This window comes from Acanthopagrus latus, chromosome 9, assembly GCF_904848185.1.
Source record: "Acanthopagrus latus isolate v.2019 chromosome 9, fAcaLat1.1, whole genome shotgun sequence".
In the NCBI taxonomy this organism is placed as follows: domain Eukaryota; kingdom Metazoa; phylum Chordata; class Actinopteri; order Spariformes; family Sparidae; genus Acanthopagrus; species Acanthopagrus latus.
In genome coordinates, this window is record NC_051047.1 from 26,862,818 (window position 1) to 26,884,370 (window position 21,553).

At 42.2% G+C, this 21,553-nt stretch overlaps 2 protein-coding genes across 2 annotated transcripts; both read right to left on the reverse strand.

Moving 5' to 3' along the window:
• Positions 1-10,367: 10,367 nt before the first annotated feature.
• Positions 10,368-20,730, reverse strand: cops8 (COP9 signalosome subunit 8). The gene is made up of 7 exons (XM_037110563.1): positions 20,575-20,730; positions 19,845-19,915; positions 18,906-18,954; positions 17,694-17,826; positions 12,138-12,245; positions 11,900-11,962; positions 10,368-11,001 (listed from the first exon to the last, which is right to left on the reverse strand). Exons 1-7 carry the CDS (start codon positions 20,644-20,646, stop codon positions 10,922-10,924), a joined length of 576 nt encoding a protein of 191 aa, XP_036966458.1. The 5' UTR covers positions 20,647-20,730; the 3' UTR covers positions 10,368-10,921.
• Positions 14,561-16,511, reverse strand: trim63b (tripartite motif containing 63b). The gene has a single exon (XM_037110562.1). The coding sequence runs from the start codon at positions 16,035-16,037 to the stop codon at positions 14,979-14,981; it is 1,059 nt and encodes a 352-aa protein (XP_036966457.1). The 5' UTR covers positions 16,038-16,511; the 3' UTR covers positions 14,561-14,978.
• Positions 20,731-21,553: the final 823 nt, after the last annotated feature.

Sequence of the window (21,553 nt, forward strand, 5' to 3'; positions counted from 1 at the left end):
TTGCCAACCTCAATCCCAAAAAAACAGCTGTTTTTAAATGCATCTCGTGTCACCTTCAAGTCTCTATTTTCTCTAAACCGCCGCAGCATGAAGTGGAAAAAATAATCAGTTGGCAGTAAAACTGAAGTTCAGCCTCAGTCCTCACGAAACATTCTTTCCATCCCGAGTCAGCGGTGTGAAACGTGTTCTCACAGAAGTTAATTAGATGAAGCGATTAATCCGAGACGTCTTTATCTGTCTGCAAATAAAGAAGAAGGCTGATAACGAGTCCCGGCAGTGTCCCCGTCTGTGTGTTATGTGACAAATATAACGTTTACGCCACAGTTCATGTGAGGCGAGGCTGCAGATATTGGCTTTACAAATTAAATGGCAGTGACGTGTTTCCGTACTTGCCCTCAGTTTGTCGGGGGATGTTGAATTGTTCACAACTGGAAACAATTGTGCTAACAAAGGGGGAAACTGGCACACAGAGAACAGAGAACAACACCAGCTCTCTCTGTCAGCTGAAGTTTTCTGGCTCGGTGATATTGATGCCAGATTGTCGACCAGTGTGGAGTCACGTGAGCACCGACCCTCTGGAAAAAGTTGAGTTGACTCCTCGCAGCGTCCGTCTGCAGTCCAGATTTCTGTCTCTATTGAATTTCCTGAAGCAATTTAACCGACTAGCTCAGCTGTCAGCTATGTGCTCACATCAAAGTCTTCTTACAGGTGTTTAAGATCGTGTCCTCGAGTGATGCGACTTGAGTCAGCGTCGATTACAGCTGAAGAATCAAAGTTTGGAAAAAAAAAAATCTGTGGATGTGAAGCGAAACCAGACGTCTGCAGCTGCCTGAAGCTCGGGTATAAATTAATCACTAACACGGCCTGAATAAAACATGAATGAAACTGAAAAGTGGTGCCAGTGTAGAAGTGACTTAAACCAGAGGTCTTTTTACTGGCCACCGGTTTCAAAAGAGGTCTGATTTGTATGTAAGCTTATGAGAAACTGATCCTACTTCTCCCTTGTTTTATTGCCTCAGTGAACAGTTTCCTGATGAGTTGATGGTCTCAAACTCTAGTTTAAAGTCTTCTTCAACACCACATCTTGTTCATTCAGTAGATTATGGTCTCATTCAGGGTAAAGTAGATGGTAAAGTAGATGGTAAAGTAGATGGTAAAGTAGATGGTAAAGTAGATGGTAAAGTAGGGTCTACCAACATGACATCTCCTCAGGTCCTCCATCATCTCTGCCTCACTGAAAACGTTTTGAGTGTGTTAGCATCAGTGACTCTCTCTGCTGACCTCCAGGGGTTTAACTTCACTTCCTGCAGCGATGTTGAAGTTTACTCCAGGATAACGTGACGTTGTACTGCTGCTGATGTCTAAAATAAGACGAGAATGAGTCCCAAATCTTTCCAACAATGTCCAAACCCAGAACCATCTGTGTTTCATTGGGTCACATCGATCATCAGATGATGCATCAGAGAACGAGGAGGAAGGTCAGCGAACGTGACTTAACATGGATAAAACTTAACACGAAGACAGCAACTCCCACGATGCAACACTAATCTACACTAGAATTTTTGGACTAGAAGAGGCAGTGAAACTCATTGTTGGTGTTTGTTTCTGGGTGACGTATTCGACACGCTGCTCCATCAGGTTGTCTTTAACACGTTATGAAGCGAATGAAGCAATGCAGCAAACAATGAGCAGAAACTGGATGTAATTAACTTCTCACAACACCTAAATGTTTCCAGATGTCCTTTCTGTGAAACCAGTCACATTCTACAGACATATATAAGTTTTTTGATGTATTTTTTGATTATTTTAATTGGGGAGCAGCAGTTTAGCTGAGAATTAAAGCGAATCCTCGTATTGTAATTATTCTGCAATTGATCTTAAACGCGGCGTAGACATGTTTACCAGTCAAAGTCACACTGACCACGATGTAATTAAAAGGGAAAATTGAAAATGACATAAAAATCTGTTTTACATTTGGACCGTTTAAAGTAGCCTCGTCCTCTGAAGTGTGTGACCTCGTCTGTGGGAGTTAACCTCCTGCAGTCACCACTTCTGTGTAAAGTGGGAGTCTGAACACAGTTTCCATAAACGTTTTAAAGCAGAACTTCTACAGAAGTGATTCAGAAAAAACATTCTCTGACCTCACACACAAACAAACACACACTCGCATCTTCAGCAGCTGTACGTCTTAAACTCAAGACACTCTGTGAGCACGAGGAGCTTAAAACTTTAAGACTTGGAGACAAACTACATGATATTCTTTATATTCATTAAGCTTCTATTAATGAAAACTTATAAATATTAATAATTTAATGATGGGAAATGAGCTCCTGAAACTTTGGTGATAATGATTTATTTTTTCTTCTTCTTAATCTAAGTTGATTTACAGAGATACTCCTGAATAAATCATTGCGATTCTACTAAACTGAAACTAGCTGGTGACACACTGAAATCGAAGCAGCAGAGATATCCTGACTTTCAGTCGTATCATCAGGCTCCAAAAATGCTCAATCCTACATTTCCCATAATGCAACTAAGTTGGATCTCATAGTAACATGCACAGAGAACAGCAGCTGTATCCCAATTCAGGAGCACCAGAGCACAAATCCAAGACAGAAAATTACATTTCCCCCAGTTCTGAGTGGAACCATTGTAATCAAGGATCATCATCAACAGAGGGCGCTGCACATTGCACAAAAAGTGAAAGAGTAGCAAGTTTTTGTTGGGTGTAAATGCTCCAAGTGCAAACCTCAGCTGATTCATGTTGGTGAAAAGGGCTCACACTGACCAGAACCTGATGTGTGGCACTAAACATGATGAGCAAACTGGACTACATGTGTAAAATAGGCGGAGTGCCTCTTTAATGTTTATCCTCCTCTGTGAGCCTGGACATTAAAGTTAACGTTCTCGCAGCATGTGCAGGTTCCTGTTAAATGCTCTGACTCGAGGTGGCGAACAGATCAAACTCACAGCACTGCAGTCGGCCTCCTGAAGCAGGAAGTTGGACTTGTGCCGTTGCACCTGGTGGAGCCTGTGGTGGAGGGAGAAAGGCAGAACGAGCTCCTCAACACCAGGCTTAAAGAACTGGAACAACCTCCGCGGTCGTGTTGTCTTTCCAACAAAGATGAGAAGGGAGGCGGAGAAGAGATCTGACAACCTCACATCAGATATAACTTCCTCTGTGTCGGTGTGACGTGACGTCACGTGATGTTACGTGACGTCGTGGTCCTGACCCCGCTGGGTGACTCGTACCTTCAGATATCCAGAGAATTCAGAGAAAGTGAAAAATAATAACACGGGACAGAGAAGCTGTGGCGCGCTGCGAACCACAATGAGACGGCTGGATTCATCCTGTGGGAACGCTGCAGGATGGTGAGTTAAAGAAACCGACAGCGTAGAGAGACGCTCCGGTACACAATAATGTCCTGATGAGACGTTATACTATATGCTTCTTCTCCTCTTCATTTGTTTAATTTGCTCCTACAGAAGGTAAACTGTACAAGTACTGTCAGCGTCGTCGTCAGAATAAAATGTTAGAGCTTAACTTTTCTTGCATTCATAACATTCATGCTCACAATGACAGTGCTCACTTAATACTGATGTTTATCTTGTTCACCTTCATAGTAAATAAGTGAGTTGGCATCGTACTGAAATTAAAGCTGAAGCCGATGGGAACGTCACTGGTTTTGCAGGAATTTAAACCAAATGTATGTTCAGACAATGAACGTCTGAAATATCGTGACAGTTGACCTGCTGTATGAAATTTGGCACGGCTACCGCTGAGCATTGAGTAAAAACCACAGACATGAGTATATTTTGGGGACTTTGTGTTCCTTGGTGAGTATTTGAGGCAGCAGAAACGTGTCTGTAGGACTGAGTTAAAACACAGCGTGTGTGTCAACCAGGACAACCGTGAAGTTTATTAATGTCTTTCTGGACGACAGTGGAGCTCTATGGCTCAGAGAAATGAGATGTATGGCTTCAGATACACAGACATCGTTAAGAGGATCTATTCATGGTTGACTTTAGTACTTTCATGGGATTTGCTGACAGCAAGACAGAGATACAGATCATTACCAGACTTATAAAATGTCCTATTGTTTCTGAAGGCAAAGGAAGAAAAGAAATAAGGAGTAGAAACGTGTACGATCCAGCTGGCCGAGGCTTCGTACTGCAGCCGTCTCTGCTGCGTCTCTTTGACCGCGGCCTGATGTTTTCCACAAACCGTTATGTAACACTGAAGAAGTCTTAATTTGAAAAACACTTTTGGCGTCCGGGGGGAAATTTAAACTTAACTCCATGTCTCCTTTTAAAGAAGAACAGCTACTTCACTCCATTTCCTGCAATCACACAAAGGTGTCCTCCAGCAGCAGGACATGCAGCGGGGGGGATGTAAAGTTTTGGCTGGCAGCAGGAAAGCTCGAGCCAAGTGGAGTCCTGTTGGATATCTTGACTTTTTTTTTTTTTTTAAACAGTGGATTAGAAACACACCAGGATGAGAGATGCGAGGAGCCCGTGGTCATTATCTGGGAACTCTTACCGAGGTCACATGGCGTGGAAAAACAGCTGCAGCGAGAAAACTGCATCTAATTCTCCGTCCGTGAGAATGAATTTTCACGTTGTGTTGGTTCTCATGAGCCCGCGGACGATGCTGCACAGATTTGTTTTGTCCTTAAGTGTTTTTCTGTCTGTGTATGACAGAGGAACTTTTATTTTTCTGTTTTCAGGCCAAACATGTGTGATTTATGCTTCCACACACTGGAATCTGTTTGGATTTGGGTTTTTAATGAGACAAACTGTAAAGCGTGTCGTAAAGCTGCATGTTTTTGTGTTTATAAAACTTTTTTTTTGTTTCGCTGGTAAATTCACTTTGACCTCAGCTGCTTCATTGAACTTTCTATCTCCATCTTTGTTTGACATCCTCTTTGCAGCAGATATTCATCCACTTGGCGCTCCTGCAGCCGGGCCTCCACAGAGCTTCCTTCCCTCATCCTCCCACCCACTTCTCTTGGTTTCCTACTGGCCCTTCGTACCACCTCTATCTCCTCCTCCTCCTCCTCTTCCTTGTCGTCTTCTCTCATCTCCCTCTTTTTCTCATCACCCTCTCTCTCTTCAGTCTCCCACATCCTCCTGGACTCTGCTCTTGGTCTCATGCTCATGACTCATCATCCCACATGGAAACATTTTCTCTGTGGATGTGAGGGAGCTTTTACTGCTGTTAATGAAAATTTAAACAACGCCGCCCCCGCTCAGCTCCACCAGAGCTGGAGCAAAAAAAAAAAACACGGGTGGGGGCGAAAAAAATCAGGAAATCAGCTTTTTCTCCTCTCATCCAAATATTGCCACGTTTGATGAAGGTTTTATAAACTTCTAAGATGCACTTTTAGTATCTGCTAATAGAGAGCAGTGTGTCATGTCGCTGAGATCACACCAACTGTCAGTGAACGCCGCCCCCTGCTGGTTCATCTCGGGAACTTCCTGTCAGTTGAAACCTCTCCCACCTCACCCTGTCCTACCTCCACCTGACGTAGCCACAGACAGAACAGAACATAATCTGTCAAATACATGTCAGGATAATAGATTATAGATGTGTAATGTGTGTATATAGTCACACTATCATGTGCCAATTCATTAATTTCCCCAGAAAGTGTGTTACTAAATCTTCATGTGCCTGATTTTAAAGCTCTAAATGAACAATGTTCATTGTTGAGAGGATCTTACATTTAGAGCTTTCTTTCTTCTGCTGATCATCGTGGTCAGAAGCAGCAGTGGCGATAAAGATAATTTTTTTTTAAAAACGCTGACTGTCCAGTCGCTGCAGTTTACCGGAAAATTCATCTAACTTCTCTGAATCATAAGTCAGAAACATAATCAGAGAACACAGATGTGAAGCCATAAATCCACCCAGAGGATTCCTCCTCCTCCTCCTCAGAGCTCCACAAGCAACTTTAAATCCATCACATTTTTATGTTTTCTTCAGTATCACAGTATTCCAGTGATAGTTCATTACAAACAGGAACTGCAAGTAGGTAATTCGGCATACTTTTAAAGGAACAGTTCACCCAAAAAATGAAAATTCAGTTGTTATACTCTACATCTCCATGTTGATGGAAGGTCAGGTTAAGTTTCATAATCCACAAAATATTTCTGGAGCTTCACGGCAAAACGGTGCTGCAGCATCCATCACGACTCTGAACAACTTCAGTAGCTGGAGACTGAAGACAGAAAACGACAACAAAAACAGGTTTCATACAGCTCATCCGGTACGATCCACAACTCCAGAAGCCCTGAGATTCAAAACTTACTAAACGAGATGTTATTTACACTGTTTACCTCATGTTTGTTTTACTCTGGTTGTTCTTTTCTGCATAAGTTATTCGGGAGAATGCTTTTAACGCTGTTTTGCTTCAGAGACATTAAGTGGACTTCACAACTTCACCTGACTTTCCATCAGCGTAAGGGAGAGTTGATACTGTTCCTCAGATCACTGTGAAAAACACACTGAAGAAAACAAAAAAAAACCATGATGATTTTCATAAGGAGGTGTTTCCTTTTCCTTTAACAGTTACCAATTTGCCATAATGTAAACACATGTAGGCTAAAGAACAGTACAAACAGCTCAACACGCAGCCCACAGCTACACAACAGGCAACACACTGTTGTCGGGAGGTGGTGCTTTAGCGTATCTGTACGTGCACCACCCTCACCGTCCTCTGTCACATCACGTCAGTGGCATGTTCTGTGAGGCGCGGCAGACGTCACCTTTGACCCCTGGAAAACATTACCTCATGAAGAAGAGCCCCGGCTCGTCGACAGCATCTGCGCAGAGGACACTGACTCGGTCGCTGAGATCCCAAGAGCTTTGTTCTGTTTTACTCAAACATACCACAAAGACAGAGAGAAAGACAGGACGAAAGATGAGAAAGACGTCCAAACGTTCTGCCTCTCCGTTTCTTCATGTTAATTGTCTCTAAAATCTGCTATCTGTCTGGAGGCTCACTGCAAACAAAAGTAATTGTAGAAATAATAGAAAACAGTGTTCTCAGCCACTTGAAGGGCAGCAGATTGGAGTGGAAACATGTGAAATGACTCAGATTTCTATGGGGAGCTGTGAGAAACTCAGCGAAGATGAGACTGGTTTTGCAACAGAGGTTCATCAGTTAACGGAACATCTGGCACAAACAAGCAGTGACCTGCGAAAATGAAAAATCACACTGGAGCTCAGCACTCTGTTCAGCAGAAGTCCTGACCTCTACACAACCTCTGGCCTTTACGAGAGCCAGTATTTACAGCTGTTTACCTCCGAGGGGATCTTTACCTCCAGGCTGAGGATATACAGCTCATGCATACATTGGAAGAAGAGATTATGAATTTTAAATAAGTCTAAATCCTCGCTCGCCTCGAATGAACCGACCAACATGTGACTATTAAAGTCGCTGCTGGCAGTAAAAAATGCTGCAGTCTGACCTCGTGTCCTCGCTTCAAAGCGTTCCTCCAGCTGCTTCACAACGCGGCCCTGACATATTGTATATATCATGCAAACCTGTAAAACAACGCTGGTTATCCACAAGCATCGAGTTACTCAGTATTAATGATCTGATTCTGTGAAGACTGATTTATACCCCCGTGAACTACAAGATCAGAGTTTTCAAATGAGCTTGATCTCTTTATTGATTTCCTTGAAGATGTCCAGAGATTAATGCTGAACAGGAGTTGTGTGTTTGAACGTCGTCAGTGTACAGACCTCAATAAAACGTTTAAAGTGCATTTGAAGTGCTGAGGAATTATTTTGTCTCTTTATTATTTACTATATATTCATTAACCCGTGCACACACACAGTCCTAGAATAACTACTACTCAGGTATTCTGCTAAAGGGTTTACTACATTTACATGACAAGTTCAGACAGTAAGTACTTTGCTGATTGAAATTATTAATACAAAGTATAAATTATTATGCATTATAATCACTTATGTGGTTTAATTAACATCCTGGTAGAAAGCCTCTGCATTAACTTACATACAGTCTGTCTTTTTTCATGATGACACTTCAATAATTACTTTATACATCTGATAAATCTAAAAATGCACATTTGATGCTTTCATGTCTCATTGATAACAGCACTTTTAAGTATTTGGATACATAATTTACCTGGCCATTCATTGCTTGTTAATGTCAGATGTAAAGTTTTGCTGACACCTTTTCAATTAACATGGACTGACTCTTCGTTTAGTCGGTCGTTATCAGTCATGCTGAAATCTGATGTAACTCTGGTGTTGCAGCTTCAGCTCAGACTTTCGTCAGTCATATAAATATATATGTATGTGTGTACATGTGCTGCTGCACTCAGATTTAGTGCGGCTGTGACAGAGTGGAGGTCAACAGAGCCACAGACAGCCGAGTGATCAGGATCAGTTACCTCCTCACGCTCGTGCTGACTGATCCTGGCTCGCTGTGTGCCGGCTGTCAGCGGGCCAATGCTGCTTCAACACATGCCTGGATGGGTCAAGTCAACACGTGTTGAAACAGCAAACGCACAAACACATATACTGTATCACGTCTAAATATAGGGAGAGGGGAAATCTGAACCAGCAAGGTGCGTTCAAAAATAAAGATTTCCATTTTCATATCTGAAGGCGAAGCTTCGATTGTCACTTAAATAGATTTGAGGAGAGCAAACACAGCAAATACAAACAGAGCGTCGATTCTTCATGTGTGCAGTCATCTCATGTGTGTCATTTTCATAACAAATCAAACCATGTCAGGAAATAAATGAGTTCCTCGCCTCCACAGACACGCAGAGAACGGCCCTGATGGACGTGGTTTCACACTAAATCACATCAAATGTCTGTCATTTCCCTTCAGTGTCGAGCTACACTGCAGATCAAATAACTACAAAGTAAGTAAGTTTCACATTCCTCTTCATAACAGGATGCAGTCGAGACTTTTATTTTGTAGAACTGATGAACAGCTGGCACCCAGACACGCCTTTACAAAATAAAATGTCCACCACTTCTTTATGATGTTAATTAAAGCAAAATAGCATAAATCAGTTTCAGATCTCTGCATAAAAGGGCCGGGACTTAACATATCCAGAACATTTCAGGGGAACTTGCTTTTGTACTGTAACAGCATTAATGTGCTTCCTTGTGCATTATCAGATTCACTAGTGTTGTCAAAAGTCAAACTTGAGTAAGTAAAGGTAATGGTACGGGTACGGTAAAAGGTAAAGGTTAAAATATAACACTGACAAAGCAAAAATCACCCATATGAACTTATACTCGTATCTGATATTAAAAGTACCAAAACTACAACCAAAAGTACAGATTTTTGAAGTAGGTCTTTTACTTGGATCATTTCTATTTCCTGCTGCTTTATAAATGTTGTACTTCTACTTCACAACAGTCAATTGATAGCTTCAGTTACTTTACTGATTACATTGTATCAAAGTCAATATTGCTAATTTATAAATATTTTTATTGGCAATCAGACTAAAATAAGTGATTCTGATCATCAAAAAGAAAGCAGAATATCCGATTCAATATTTAGTCAGTATTTGTTTCCCAGTATTTTTTCAGAATAAGTTTTCTTTGGTCCAATTATCTAATAAAATAATATACAACTTTGGCTCTGAAGCCTCATGAAACCTGCAGAATAACTAGTCACTAAAGTAGTCAAATAAATGTAGTGAAGCATAAAGTAGCAGAAATTTGTGCATTCAATCATCATAGTTCCCCGTGTGTGTCTGTTCACACCGACACACGTTGCTGACGACACGTCACCAGCACAACATGTTTTTCCAGGTAGAGCCCAGGCGGCGTGTGCTCCTCTCTTACACTGCACATGTTTCTAAAAGTTGAAATGTTGATCCCAGGCCCCATTTGCTGCATGACTGGTGGCTGTGCATTGCTGATCCTCCTGTTTATCATTTCAGCAACAACGTCAACAAGGTACAGCTGCCACACAGCCTGCATGAGGCTTTCTACAGATCTGGAGTCTTGCATATTTTTGTGTATCACAAGTGCATTTATCAGCAGTGTGATTAATCATATTGACAGCATACGAATGCTTCACTAAGCTTTCAATGTTTAGATCTGTTGAATATGTCACAGATCATCATTACTGATCCTTATTAAAAGGCAAACTCCATGAAGAAAGATCTGGTACCGCAGCAGAAATGCGTCCCGTGTGGACAGACTCATGCATGTGTGAGTGCCACGCAGGTAATGGAGCCCAGGCACTGTTCTGATTCTCATGAGAGACGAATGTGACGCGGTTAAACCCCGAAGGCCGAACATTATTATTCATCCTTGATTGAGCGCAGCCTGCCCCGCGAAGACACTCTTCAATAAAAGAAGTAAAACGGAATTAGAAACAGCAAAATATTTATTCACCAGTCAAAACATAAACTTCAAAATATGAGGTCTGAAATCCACACGTTGATGCATGCACGCCAAGACTTCTACAACCTGACAAATGAGTTTCAAGGCAACCTTTAAGTGCTGAAACAGAACGGACGTACTGTACATGCTAGTCTGCATCTGTATTGTGAGTGAAGGGATTGTTAGGTTGATAAAAACATACTGACAGTGATGGGAAACATAATTCCTGTAATACCTCCTTCAGAATCAGACCCATAATGAGACCAAGAGAGCATAAAATAATAATATAATACAACAGGGCGTCTGAAAGATAACCAATGAATTAACAGGGGAAGCTTTATATTAGTCACTGAACATAAATATGCATGTGTTGGAGAAGAGCTTGCAGCTTTCATGCAAGATGTTGGGTGTGTTTTTGGTACGTCTCTATCAGGGAGTGGGTCTTTGCAGGAAGGAGGAAGAGTCTATCTGAAACGTGTCTTCCCCCTCTGTACCAAGCAAGCGAAAAAAAAAATGGGTGGCAGTGGTTGTGGAGGGTTATCAGTTCTCGAGGAAAGCCACGTAGTCAGTGAGTCTGGCCAACTGCTGCTCATTTGGAACCAATGAGACGGGGGGAGGATCTGTTGAGGGAGAGAGAGAGCGAGAGGAGAAAGAAACAGAGGAGAAGTTGAGTCAGACGGGGATTCCTCGTTGTGCCAAGTGCTATCGATCTTCTTACATCTCCCCAGCTTCAGCTCGGAGGCCACAGCCCACGTGTCTCAGCTCAGAGAGACTCAGCAGGTCACTGGTTTCAAGTGACCTCACTGCCCCCGCCCCCCCCGATCTGTTTAACAACAGAGTCTCCCCCATGAAACATGTGAGACATTCAGCCTGGAGATCATTACAGCACTTTAGATTTTAACCCAACCAGAATGATTTCCTGTGTGAGATCAACTCTATAACCAAAACTACCAGGCACTATAGAGGTGTGGAAAGGAGGGGGAGAAAAGCCGACACGAGAGGATGGTTGGTGAGTGGGTTAGCGTGTTGTGCAGGACATGTGTGCAGCAGATGCTTCTGCAGCAACGTCCGATGATCACAGAGCGGCAGACGGGCCGCAGCCTCCTCCTTCGCTACATTCATCTGTAGGTTTCTCTAACGAGATGGATCAATGCGGGACTCTCTGGGCTTGACGACATGTGATGACGTGATTAAAATAAAAAAAACAAATTGATGAAACCAGGGAGCACAGGAGAAGAAGAGGAACAGATGGGGGCAAGTGTTGGAATTACGGCAACTGGATCAGAGTGATTTACCAAATCAGAACTTTCAAGAGATTCTAGGAAAATCTGAAATGTCAGCCATCTTTCATCGGGATTAAAAATCACTCTTAAATCCCTGCTCTCAACATCTTTATGTGTGTAATAAAATCTAAGAGGAATAGTGTCAGGACAGTGGGTGCAGAGTTACTCATGAAAGGAAACAGAACAAGGGGGTGGTTAATGGGTACAAAATGGAAAGAGCAACACTGCCACCTACCTGGCTTTTTAGGCATCACCATCCTGGTAGCAGGGTCGGCCTGCCAGCCCTGGCTCACCACACCTTTGGGCAAAGAGGGTGAGAAAGGAGGAGAAAATACCCTCATCAGCAAAGATTTTAAAGGTTATGTAATACAAACTGACCTCATTACACCCCCGTGGAAATACTGCAATACTACAGCTGTTCTTATTTTACTAGAAAACACTCCCTGGTTGAGGTTGTGTACATTCAGTCTCACCTTTCACTGCCTCTTCCACAGAGTATCCCACAAAGGCAGCGAAGTCTTCTGCTCCGATGGAAGTGTACGCCTGGGCCACTAGACTGTACGCCCTCTGTCGTGTGCTCTCTGTAAAGGACACATGAAGCACAGCGACACTGATATCAGACAGGTACATGTGGAGCACATGCTACAGCTGCGGTCTGCTTCTATTTAAAGTGCATACAGTACACAGACGCAGCAGCAGCTCACTCTGTAAAATTAACAAGGAATTGAAGAGTTAAGTTTCTTGTAAACACAGCTGCTAATTAGTAACAGCGCTGCTGGTTGTAAACTGTGGAGGACAATGAATCAACAGTGACAGAGGCAGTTTTACTCTGAACTGATCCTCGGAGGTCACAGGTGATTTGGTAAAATGTCAAGTAGATGCTCGAGGTCGACATTTTTAAGAGTGCACAAAACATTTCTGGAGCTTCCCAGCAAAACAAGGTTGATGCCTTCGCCACAATTTATCATCAGCGCTCCATTTTATAAGATTGTTCTGTTTTTGTCTGTAAATGTAGCACGAAGGACTCAACTGAAGTAGTAGCTGGGGACTTGTTCGACAACATTAAAATAAAACCCCATAAAATGTCTCCATTCAGCTCGTCAAAGTCTCTGAAAGCCACAAGATCCGACATTGATTTGAAAGGACTTTGTTTACATCCTCACATCCTCCTCAGCAGTTTCAGTTTAGCTTCGGCTTGCAAGAGGGTGCAAATAATGTCTTTTCATATCAGTTTGGGATCTCCGGTCTTCCAGAGGGGATGTGGGGAGATAATGACCATATTTTCATTATTGGATGAACTTTTCTTTAAGGCTGGTAACTCGTGTGTTTGAGTTTATGAAGTCACTTCCTGGGAAAAGCACACAAATCACGAGCAACTCAACATCTCACAGAAGTTGGTTTGGGAATTGAATAAAATGAAACTATTGCGAATTAAAGTTTGTCTGCCTCCACTTTCCGTTAGCATCTGGATGTGTTCTGAATCAAATGGTGCGTTTTGTTGTCAGGAACTTTTTGATTTGATTATGATTATTTGTTTTTCCATAATTAAAAATAGATCTTGTTAATGAATCATGGACGCCGTGAGATGCTTAAACAACAAACCACTCGAGTCTTTATCGGCAGACACTGACTGACCCCATTTCCCGGGGCCGGCTTGACATGGTGCTGCACTCTGGGGAGATAACTTTAAGAGCGACTGGGCCTTTTGCTACAGAACGGGCCTACGTACACCGGCATGTATCTGCTGTTGCTCCTGTGGCTGTCACGTAAAAGCCTCAGGGTTGTGGCCTTTCAGGGTTTATAGCCTAGCAACGCTTCATGTGTACCAACAGTCAGCCCCCAGTCTGTTGCAGCGGTAACAATAACAAGTGGGATGAGAAAAGACAGCTGTGAGGGGAAGGCCGGAGATTTGTCAAGAGCACTTTCCCATTCGACCGTCCAAGGAGCTTCCTGTTCTCCCTGTTATTGTACTCGTCTAAAAAGGAGGAAAAAAAGGATGAGAAACATTAACCTGGAAACTAAGTCAGGCTGTGTTTATATATCAATTGTGTTTGAAGGTACTTAACTTTTATTTTGGTCTGGTTTTAATCAAAGTTATGCTCGTAGAGTAATTTAGTCGTTCTTTAAGCACTGTGGTGATTAAAGCAGACTTATTTAATGGGGTGGTTACAGAGAAATGTGGATGAATTATGATTGTTTTGTCATTGCGGTGTCTCGCCTCTGATACATAACTAGAGCCGCTGTTTTCTCTCGCTAGTCAGTAGAAAACGCCCGTCTGTTCGACGTGAATCATTGATCACACTTAATAAAACTGCTTCTTGTGTTGGCACAACTTTCCTGCACCTGGACTGGCTTCACATTAGAAAAGAAATGAGGCCTCTGAGCAAATGTTCCCAACACAGACAAGCAGGTCATCTGAAGGGGCTTTTTGTAATCCGGCCCCCTCCAGGCAGTCGTGTATTTTTACCACTGGCCTCTTGACCGTTTGGAGATGACTCGTGTGGCAACTGGACCGGCCTTTCTTAGTCTGCCCTTCTGACACTGTGCAGTTGGGTTGGAGGTGCTGAGCAAGACATCCATGAGTGGGAGGACGGGAGATTTTATGGAGGAGAAACAGGACCTGGCCTGTCCTTTTCTGACAGTCTATTCCAGGGCTGCTATCATCTCTCACCCTCTCACCTTTTAAAAATAGCCCCCACTCTTCACCGGCAAAGGCAAAGCCGACAGGACATGGCAAGGGCTTTTATTTTTACATTCAGTCTATTGCCAAGTAAGAGCAGCAACAGACTGGGGGACATTTTGATGGAAATCCCCTGAACGAAACTCCATACGACCAAAATGATATCAGATCTTCGTGTGCTTTCTTTCTTTGTTTAGCAATAAAGCAAATGGATGGTTAACTTCATGCAGCTTTATTCCACGTTCCAATAAAGACAGATTTGGGTGATTACAGGTAGATCAGCTGACCGCCAATTCAACAAAACCTTTAAACAATGTGAGAAAAAAAAACATTTCTATAAGCTACATTTGAGGAAAATGATGTGCAATCAATCTTCAGACATTCCGTATTTACATTTATCTAGACCCATTTTCCATTCAAATGGCTTACAAGTACAAAAGTATAAAAACAAGTTATGAAAAAGTACGAATGAGACATTTAAATATTGCACTGAAAGAAAGGGCAAGCCATTTCAGCCCACATCCACCGTAACCTTACATTTCTTTCAACATCAGTCCCCGCCATGAACACTTGTGTCAAAAACCTTCAAAAGCACACATTAGATGATTTCCTACAAGTCTGTAAACACTTTTCATTATTCCTCCTCCTCCTCCTCCTCCTCTTCCTCCTCATCTTCTGCATCCTCAAACTCATCATCATCGACCATTCCAAAGTCCATTTTTGCTAGGACTGTTTCAACGTGCTCTGTTGACAGAGTGAAGTGGTCCATCTTCTCAAAGCCTGGCTCTGGCCTCTCTTCCCCCAGTGAGCTTTTAGCTGCATCTTTGGTCTGCGTGATAAGGCCCTTGGAGGCTAACAGGAACTCAGCAGCACCACCCTGCTCCAACGCCCTCACAGCCGTGTCTGTGAGCTCTGTACTCGACTGCAGTCGTTCACCGTAACGCTGGGCCAGCGCCCGGAGAGCAGCCACCTTTTCATCTTGTTCTTTACCGATCTGCTCAAGCAGAATGGTCTTGCGCTCCTCCAGGACAGCATATAACAGGTCAAAGCGTTCAGCTAGCCCTTGTTTAGCACGTTGAGCGTTGTCCTGCACGGCGCGGCAGGCATCCTCCATCTGGTTGAGCAGAGCCTGCAGGCGACCATTGCTAGCCACCAGGGTGTCAATAGCATTACTCAGTTCACCTTTCTGAGCCTGGTAAATACTTGCTAAAGGCGCCACCTCACAGTCCTTATGCTGGCCAAACACTTTGCACATAGAGCAGGTGGGTACCTGGCAGGTCACACAATAGATATTGATTTTCTCATCCTCGTGTTCTTGGCACATGGGTTCTTTGCCCTCTTTAGGCTTCAGGGTGGTTTCTGGGCTTCCACTGCCGCTGCCTTCCTGCTGCTGCTTGTAGATGTCGATGATATTTTCTACCAACAGGTTTCGCTGGAGCCCATGCACACCATGGCGGTCTAGCACAACCTCAAACCGGCAGGTAGGACAGCGAAAGACGCCACCAGAAAAGCGGTATGGGTTGCGCGAGTCGTAGAGGTCACTGGCACAGCTACGGCACAGGTTGTGCTGGCAGGGCAGGATGACCACAGGTTTGGTGAACATGTCCAGGCAGATGGGGCAGCTTAGCTGCTTCTCTAGGCTATCCATGGGGCTCGGGGGCCGAATGGTGGATCCTGTCCTCTGGACGTCCATAATGCAGAAGTCTTTGTCTACTCTTAGACCAGAAAATGTCCTTATATTTCACAAGAGAAAACTAAAAGCTGGTTTCAAAGAGGCCAGAATCTGAACTCATCCCTGGTGTATGCAGTTGCTGGTGAAATGTTGGTATCTATTCTGGTGGAGAGCTCGCAGCTCTGTCCTTTATACCAGCCCCTCACAGCTGGTGACACCCGATCCTTCCCACCAACTAGAGCACACATTCCTGCCGGCTTGCTGCCTTGAGATCTTTTCAAAGAATTGCCCCCACCTACCCAGTGCTGCATGTGTCACATGTCCCAGTGGGCACTGTTTACCCACTTGCAGTGATAAGGTGGGCAGGCAGAGACAACCAGGGTCCATGTGACCGTCTCAGAGGAGACGCAGCTCAGTCTCATGGTAAACAAGTCAATGTCAACATCCTGTGACTCAAGTGTTGTTTTGACTGTTTGTTCTCTGGCATTTACCTAGAATGCTATTTGTTGACTGCAGAAACTGGTTTCATGTACTTAGGAAAACATCATGTTAACCAATGATATTAATCAAAAGAATATTGACAATTTTGATGATTAATTATGTTTTTATTAAACATTAATTACAAAGAGTTTAAGTCATTTGTTTCTTTCCTCAAATTTGACATTTTTCTTGCTTTTCTTTGTTTATTCAAAAATGTATGTTGGGGCTTTCTGACATTTAAAGACATCTTAAGATAATAATAATTTGTGATGTCCATTTGTTGTTATTTCTCTTATTTCAAAGTTTTATCGTTAGTTCATGGCCAGTAAGCAGCTGGGACTCGCCAAGTGCTTGTGATCTGATTTTTTTATATTGCAAGATGTTATTTTTGGCACAAATAACATAAAACCAATCTCAACATTATCATCATTTAGACAGTATCGATATGGGAGGTTTTGCTGCCTAAACAGCCTTAAAAACACTTTTTAAAGGAGAACATTTATGTATTTTGATTCAAACACACTCGATCTTTCCACGGTCACTAAGAGGAAACTATCACACTCAAGTGTCTCATGTCATAACTGTACGTCAGCATCCGCGGCTGATAAACACCAAGTAAACATGAGGTAGCAGCTATTCTTAAACTGTTACACAAGTGAACCGCCACATGACGCTGATGTCAAACAATCGTGAGCATTGGGGCAATAATTTCATACAGGGAGATTTGATGTAAGAAGGTGACATGTGAAGTCAAGTCTTAACACAAACAATCAAATATTCAGCTACATTATGAAAGATCATCAGTATGTTGTCAGTATGAGTATGTTAACTTATATCTCATTCAAAGTATCGTGTTGTGTGCACCAGAATGAGACTTAATCATACCTGCATGTTACAAAACAGCTAAATTCAGCCTTCCAACATGTTATTTCTCCTAGACTGCTGAGTTGCATCATAGCTGTAACTGTGCTCAGCTGGTGCCCCCTGCTGATTCTAACTCCACATCGTGTAGACGAAATGTAAATATTTAAATCACTTCAGTGCCCCTGCAGGACATGTTGCAACAGTTTGCCTGGAGTTAAATGTGCAAAGCGTATAAATATTATCTAGAAGTGTTTTCATAATCTAGACAGCTAAATGGCATGTAAAGTAATCAGAGTGAAATGTCGGATTAGACACGAGAGTTGTTGTTGTTACCTCTAAGGGCCTCCATGACTGGGAGGATATTCTCTGACCACTGGAAGGCTGCGATGGACGTGTAGATCCCTGGAAAGTCTCGCTGCCAAATGCGCTGGCCGACGGCCCAAATAGCTGTTAATTCAGGGTTCGCCTGTACAGAAGAAGTGGAGAAGCATCTCAAATATGTACAGCACGCTACACTTGATGCTCAATTCTACTATGAAGAGCAGTCACACCCAAATGCTTCAGATACTGAACACAGAGCTTCCATTTTGTCATGTGCGTTTTAAAACACAAAATAATTTAATGTTCACACAGCTAAGGCTTTTTCTCATCTGACAAGGAGTTTACAACTGGATTACAACTGGATGTTCAGTTTTTAAAGTCACCGGTCATACAAGGTTTTGTATTGAGATTCTTGTTATTATACTATTAAGTTAAAGTATAGAGTAAAAGGACAGTATTAACTTCAGAGGCAGCTTTAATCTTTAATTATTTAATCACCCCAGTAATGTGGACTTTCACATGGAAGAGCTTGACTCATTTTGACAAAAAGACATTAAAAGAAGTATAAACACAATAAGATAAAATGTGTGATGATTAAGAGCTCACAAACAAATTTAAACACTATCTAATAACTTTTAAGGCCTAATATTTATAGAATTTAAGACAATTTAACGAACTACAGACTTTAAATCATGTTAAATTTTTGCACAATAACATCTTGTTTAACATTTTCTTCATCATATACTGCTGAGGGTGAAGGAGGTGAAGGTTTATGGAGTCAGAGAGGAACAAGTCCTTGTCCTGGCCTCTATTTATAAAGTGGGAGGATCCACCACAAACATTCTGAACCGCCTATTTATGTCTCCTTGTAGGAATCAGGGAAAATATGCTTTCAGTTTCTTACAATATCATTATTATCATTATCATATTTCTTATTGTACACGTGAAGGCCATAAGCTATGTTGCAATATATATATATTGTAGAAAACCCAACATATTGTACTGTTAGTTGTTCCAACAGACTTCAGACTCATCACACTTGTGTTATCTACTGACATCATAAGCTTCAGTTTAGAAACAGGACATTAACATCACATGCTGATATGAAGGTACTTTGGAAACAGGCAAAAAATAGTAATGATAGTCAAACATGAGATTCATTACACAGAAATAGTTTTAGTGGCAGTTCCTCATCAGTATCTACATATGCTTGGACATGCTCACCGATTTTATAGCTTGAGGAGTCCGTTTCCAGAGATACCTGGCGTTATTCCTGTTGGATCCACATTAACAAGTTAGACAAGACATAAAATAAAAGTTGCGGGTGCAGTCAGCAACAGATCACAGCGTTAGCAGCGAGTTCTCAGTGGGACTTCAGGTGCCACACATACGTATTCACTACCTAAACCAAGTGTATTATTTATAAAGCCATCCATTTCAGCCAGCTATTGTGGGAACACACTTACTCAAGGTATTACTATTTCTTTCTGCTAAAGGAGGTGATGTCATTTCACTTCAAACAAGGCAGATGGATTATGGCTCTGAGGGACATCTGAATTATGATGAATTATGAAGCCTGACTGTATGTTTAAGCTGCAACACCTGCGAGCAGTGACCTTTAGAGCTACAACTGATGATCAAGGTTTTACCTTTGGATATTGTCTGTCTTTGGCTGTTGTTGTGCATGTGTGTAATAGAATAGTATAGAAATCCTTTCATCATGTACAGAATACAACTACAACAAGTTATCAACAAGTTATGAGCGCTACTCCTGATCGGTGCAGTACAGGAAGATATTAATAGACATAGACATAATACATTTTTAAAACATAAAAACATTGGGATAAGTGGATTATGGCCCAAGAGTTGCTGCAGTATTTGAATGTACTTGTATGATACACGGCAATACATGTAAGAAACAAGGTTTGCAAAGACGAGAGGTGAATACACAGTGGATTAAATGTAATATTGCATGAAAATATGAATATCACAGTAAACTGAAGAGAAAAAACATCATCCCAAGTGTTTTGAAGCACAACAGCAGGATATTTTGCAAAATGTGGGCCGTACAGCAGGTCCATGCACCCATAATAACACAGAAACCTATAAACCACTGCAGACAGACAGACAGACAGACAGACAGACAGACTTGACTTGACTTACATGTCATTGTGAAGTAGATAAAGCGACAGCAGCTGAGCGTAGACTTGAGGTGTTGCAATGCCCCCTGGAGCCTGTTAGAAATACATGCAGGTGTGACATTAAAGTTTGAGGCTGAAAATAAGAAGAAACACAAACTATTGTTGCTCCCCTAAACAATCCATGTCGCATATCCGAAAGTTTATTCGCTAATAAGTAAGAGCTAACATACAGATTGTACCGTTTTTCGCCTGCCTGTTAGTTAGTATTATTATTTTCTGTTAGCTTCTGCTAATGTAATAGCATTGATCCATACAAGATCACTAACGTATATCTGTAGAAGTTAACAGTCGGTCCTAATGTTGACTGACATACAGTGAGACCAGCTGTGGAGTGTTTATAAAACAACACAGAAGTGTTAGCTGCAGCTGTGTTTACCAACAGGACGATGAGCTAACTAGCTAACAGCTGCAGTAATAACAGCACATAGATGCTAAATCTGCCGAAATAAAGATAATCCTCGGCTCAGTTACGAGCTAACTCCTAATAACTTAGTTCAAACAGTGCTTAGAAGAGAAACTAGCGCCAGAGGAGTAAAGTCAGGCTAGCTTCTTAGCCACAATGTTAGCCTGAACTTGTCATGAGCTAGCTAACTGTTAGCTAACTGTCAGAAACACCCGTCCCTTCTGAGACAGGCAGCCTGCAGGTCACTAATTACTGTTGGCACAATGTTACGGAGCGACTCTACGCTTACCTCGAGCTCTTGAGCTTCACACTGCTCTAACAATTTATCATAATTTTCTTCCATAATCACAGCAGTAGGCATGTTGATGCCTAGCTGTTGCACCGGAAACGTTTTCTTCTTCGTCTGTGTAATAGCGGTAGATGAGCAGCGCGTCAGAGGAGGTGCTGCCTCCAGGTGGAGGAAGCGCAAACGACAGATGTGACCTTTAACCACCACTCTAATAACATTTTTAATAAATACAGGGGGAAAATAAATTAATTGAGTTGATTAAATAATAAATTAGATTAAATTAGAAACACTCTTCCTTCCCCCTTAAATCCACGATTGATCCTCTGCTGCCTGCCGATGCTGGATTCCTCTGTTTTAATCCTGTTTGATCGCTCCATTGTCTTTTGATGTCGCTCAATATATAACTGCTCTTCCCTCAACCATTTCCAAATAAACGTCTGGGCTCCATGGGCAGAGCTGCAACGTGCTTCCATTAGTTTGATGTTTCTCCATGGCAACGTGTTAGTTGCCATGGAGAAACATCTGCATCCTCTGCTCATCTGGTCCTGAGCTTTAGGTCCTCACCCGCTTAATGTCTTATTTAGCCATTTATCTTATGTATCCATTTGTACTTTCTAGAGTCTGATAATATTAAGATAGTCCTTGAACACACCACCACCTCTTTCTCATAAGCTTTAATTTGCCTCTCAAAATGTGGTAGTTCTTCAGATGTTTCTTCCAGATAATGTTCCACCTGCTGTTTGAATTGTCTTTGAAAATCACACCATGATGCTCCAGTCTAACGATGTGCATCTCCTGCCTCCTCCTGGTTACACATTAAAACATGAACAGTCATTTTAAAGTGATGGAATCCCTGCAGGCATCACCAGAGAACATGTTGCAGTGAGTACAGCATACTTAAATACAAATGTGGGGTGAATTTGAATCTACTTTATTTGAGTATTTTGATCTTAAGCACCTTTATTCTCTCACTGCACGA

Bases quoted from the DNA above. Each gene is read 5' to 3' on its own strand.
- trim63b (XM_037110562.1), bottom strand. From the start codon at position 16,037: ATGGACGTCCAGAGGACAGGATCCACCATTCGGCCCCCGAGCCCCATG.
- cops8 (XM_037110563.1), bottom strand. From the start codon at position 20,646: ATGCCTACTGCTGTGATTATGGAAGAAAATTATGATAAATTGTTAGAG. The intron at 12,246-17,693 runs GTAACAACAACA...TGTCCTTTACAG, and splicing joins AGTCATGGAGGCCCTTAGAG to AGAGCACACGACAGAGGGCG. The intron at 11,963-12,137 runs GTGAGACTGAAT...CTTTGCCCAAAG, and splicing joins TGTGGAAGAGGCAGTGAAAG to GTGTGGTGAGCCAGGGCTGG.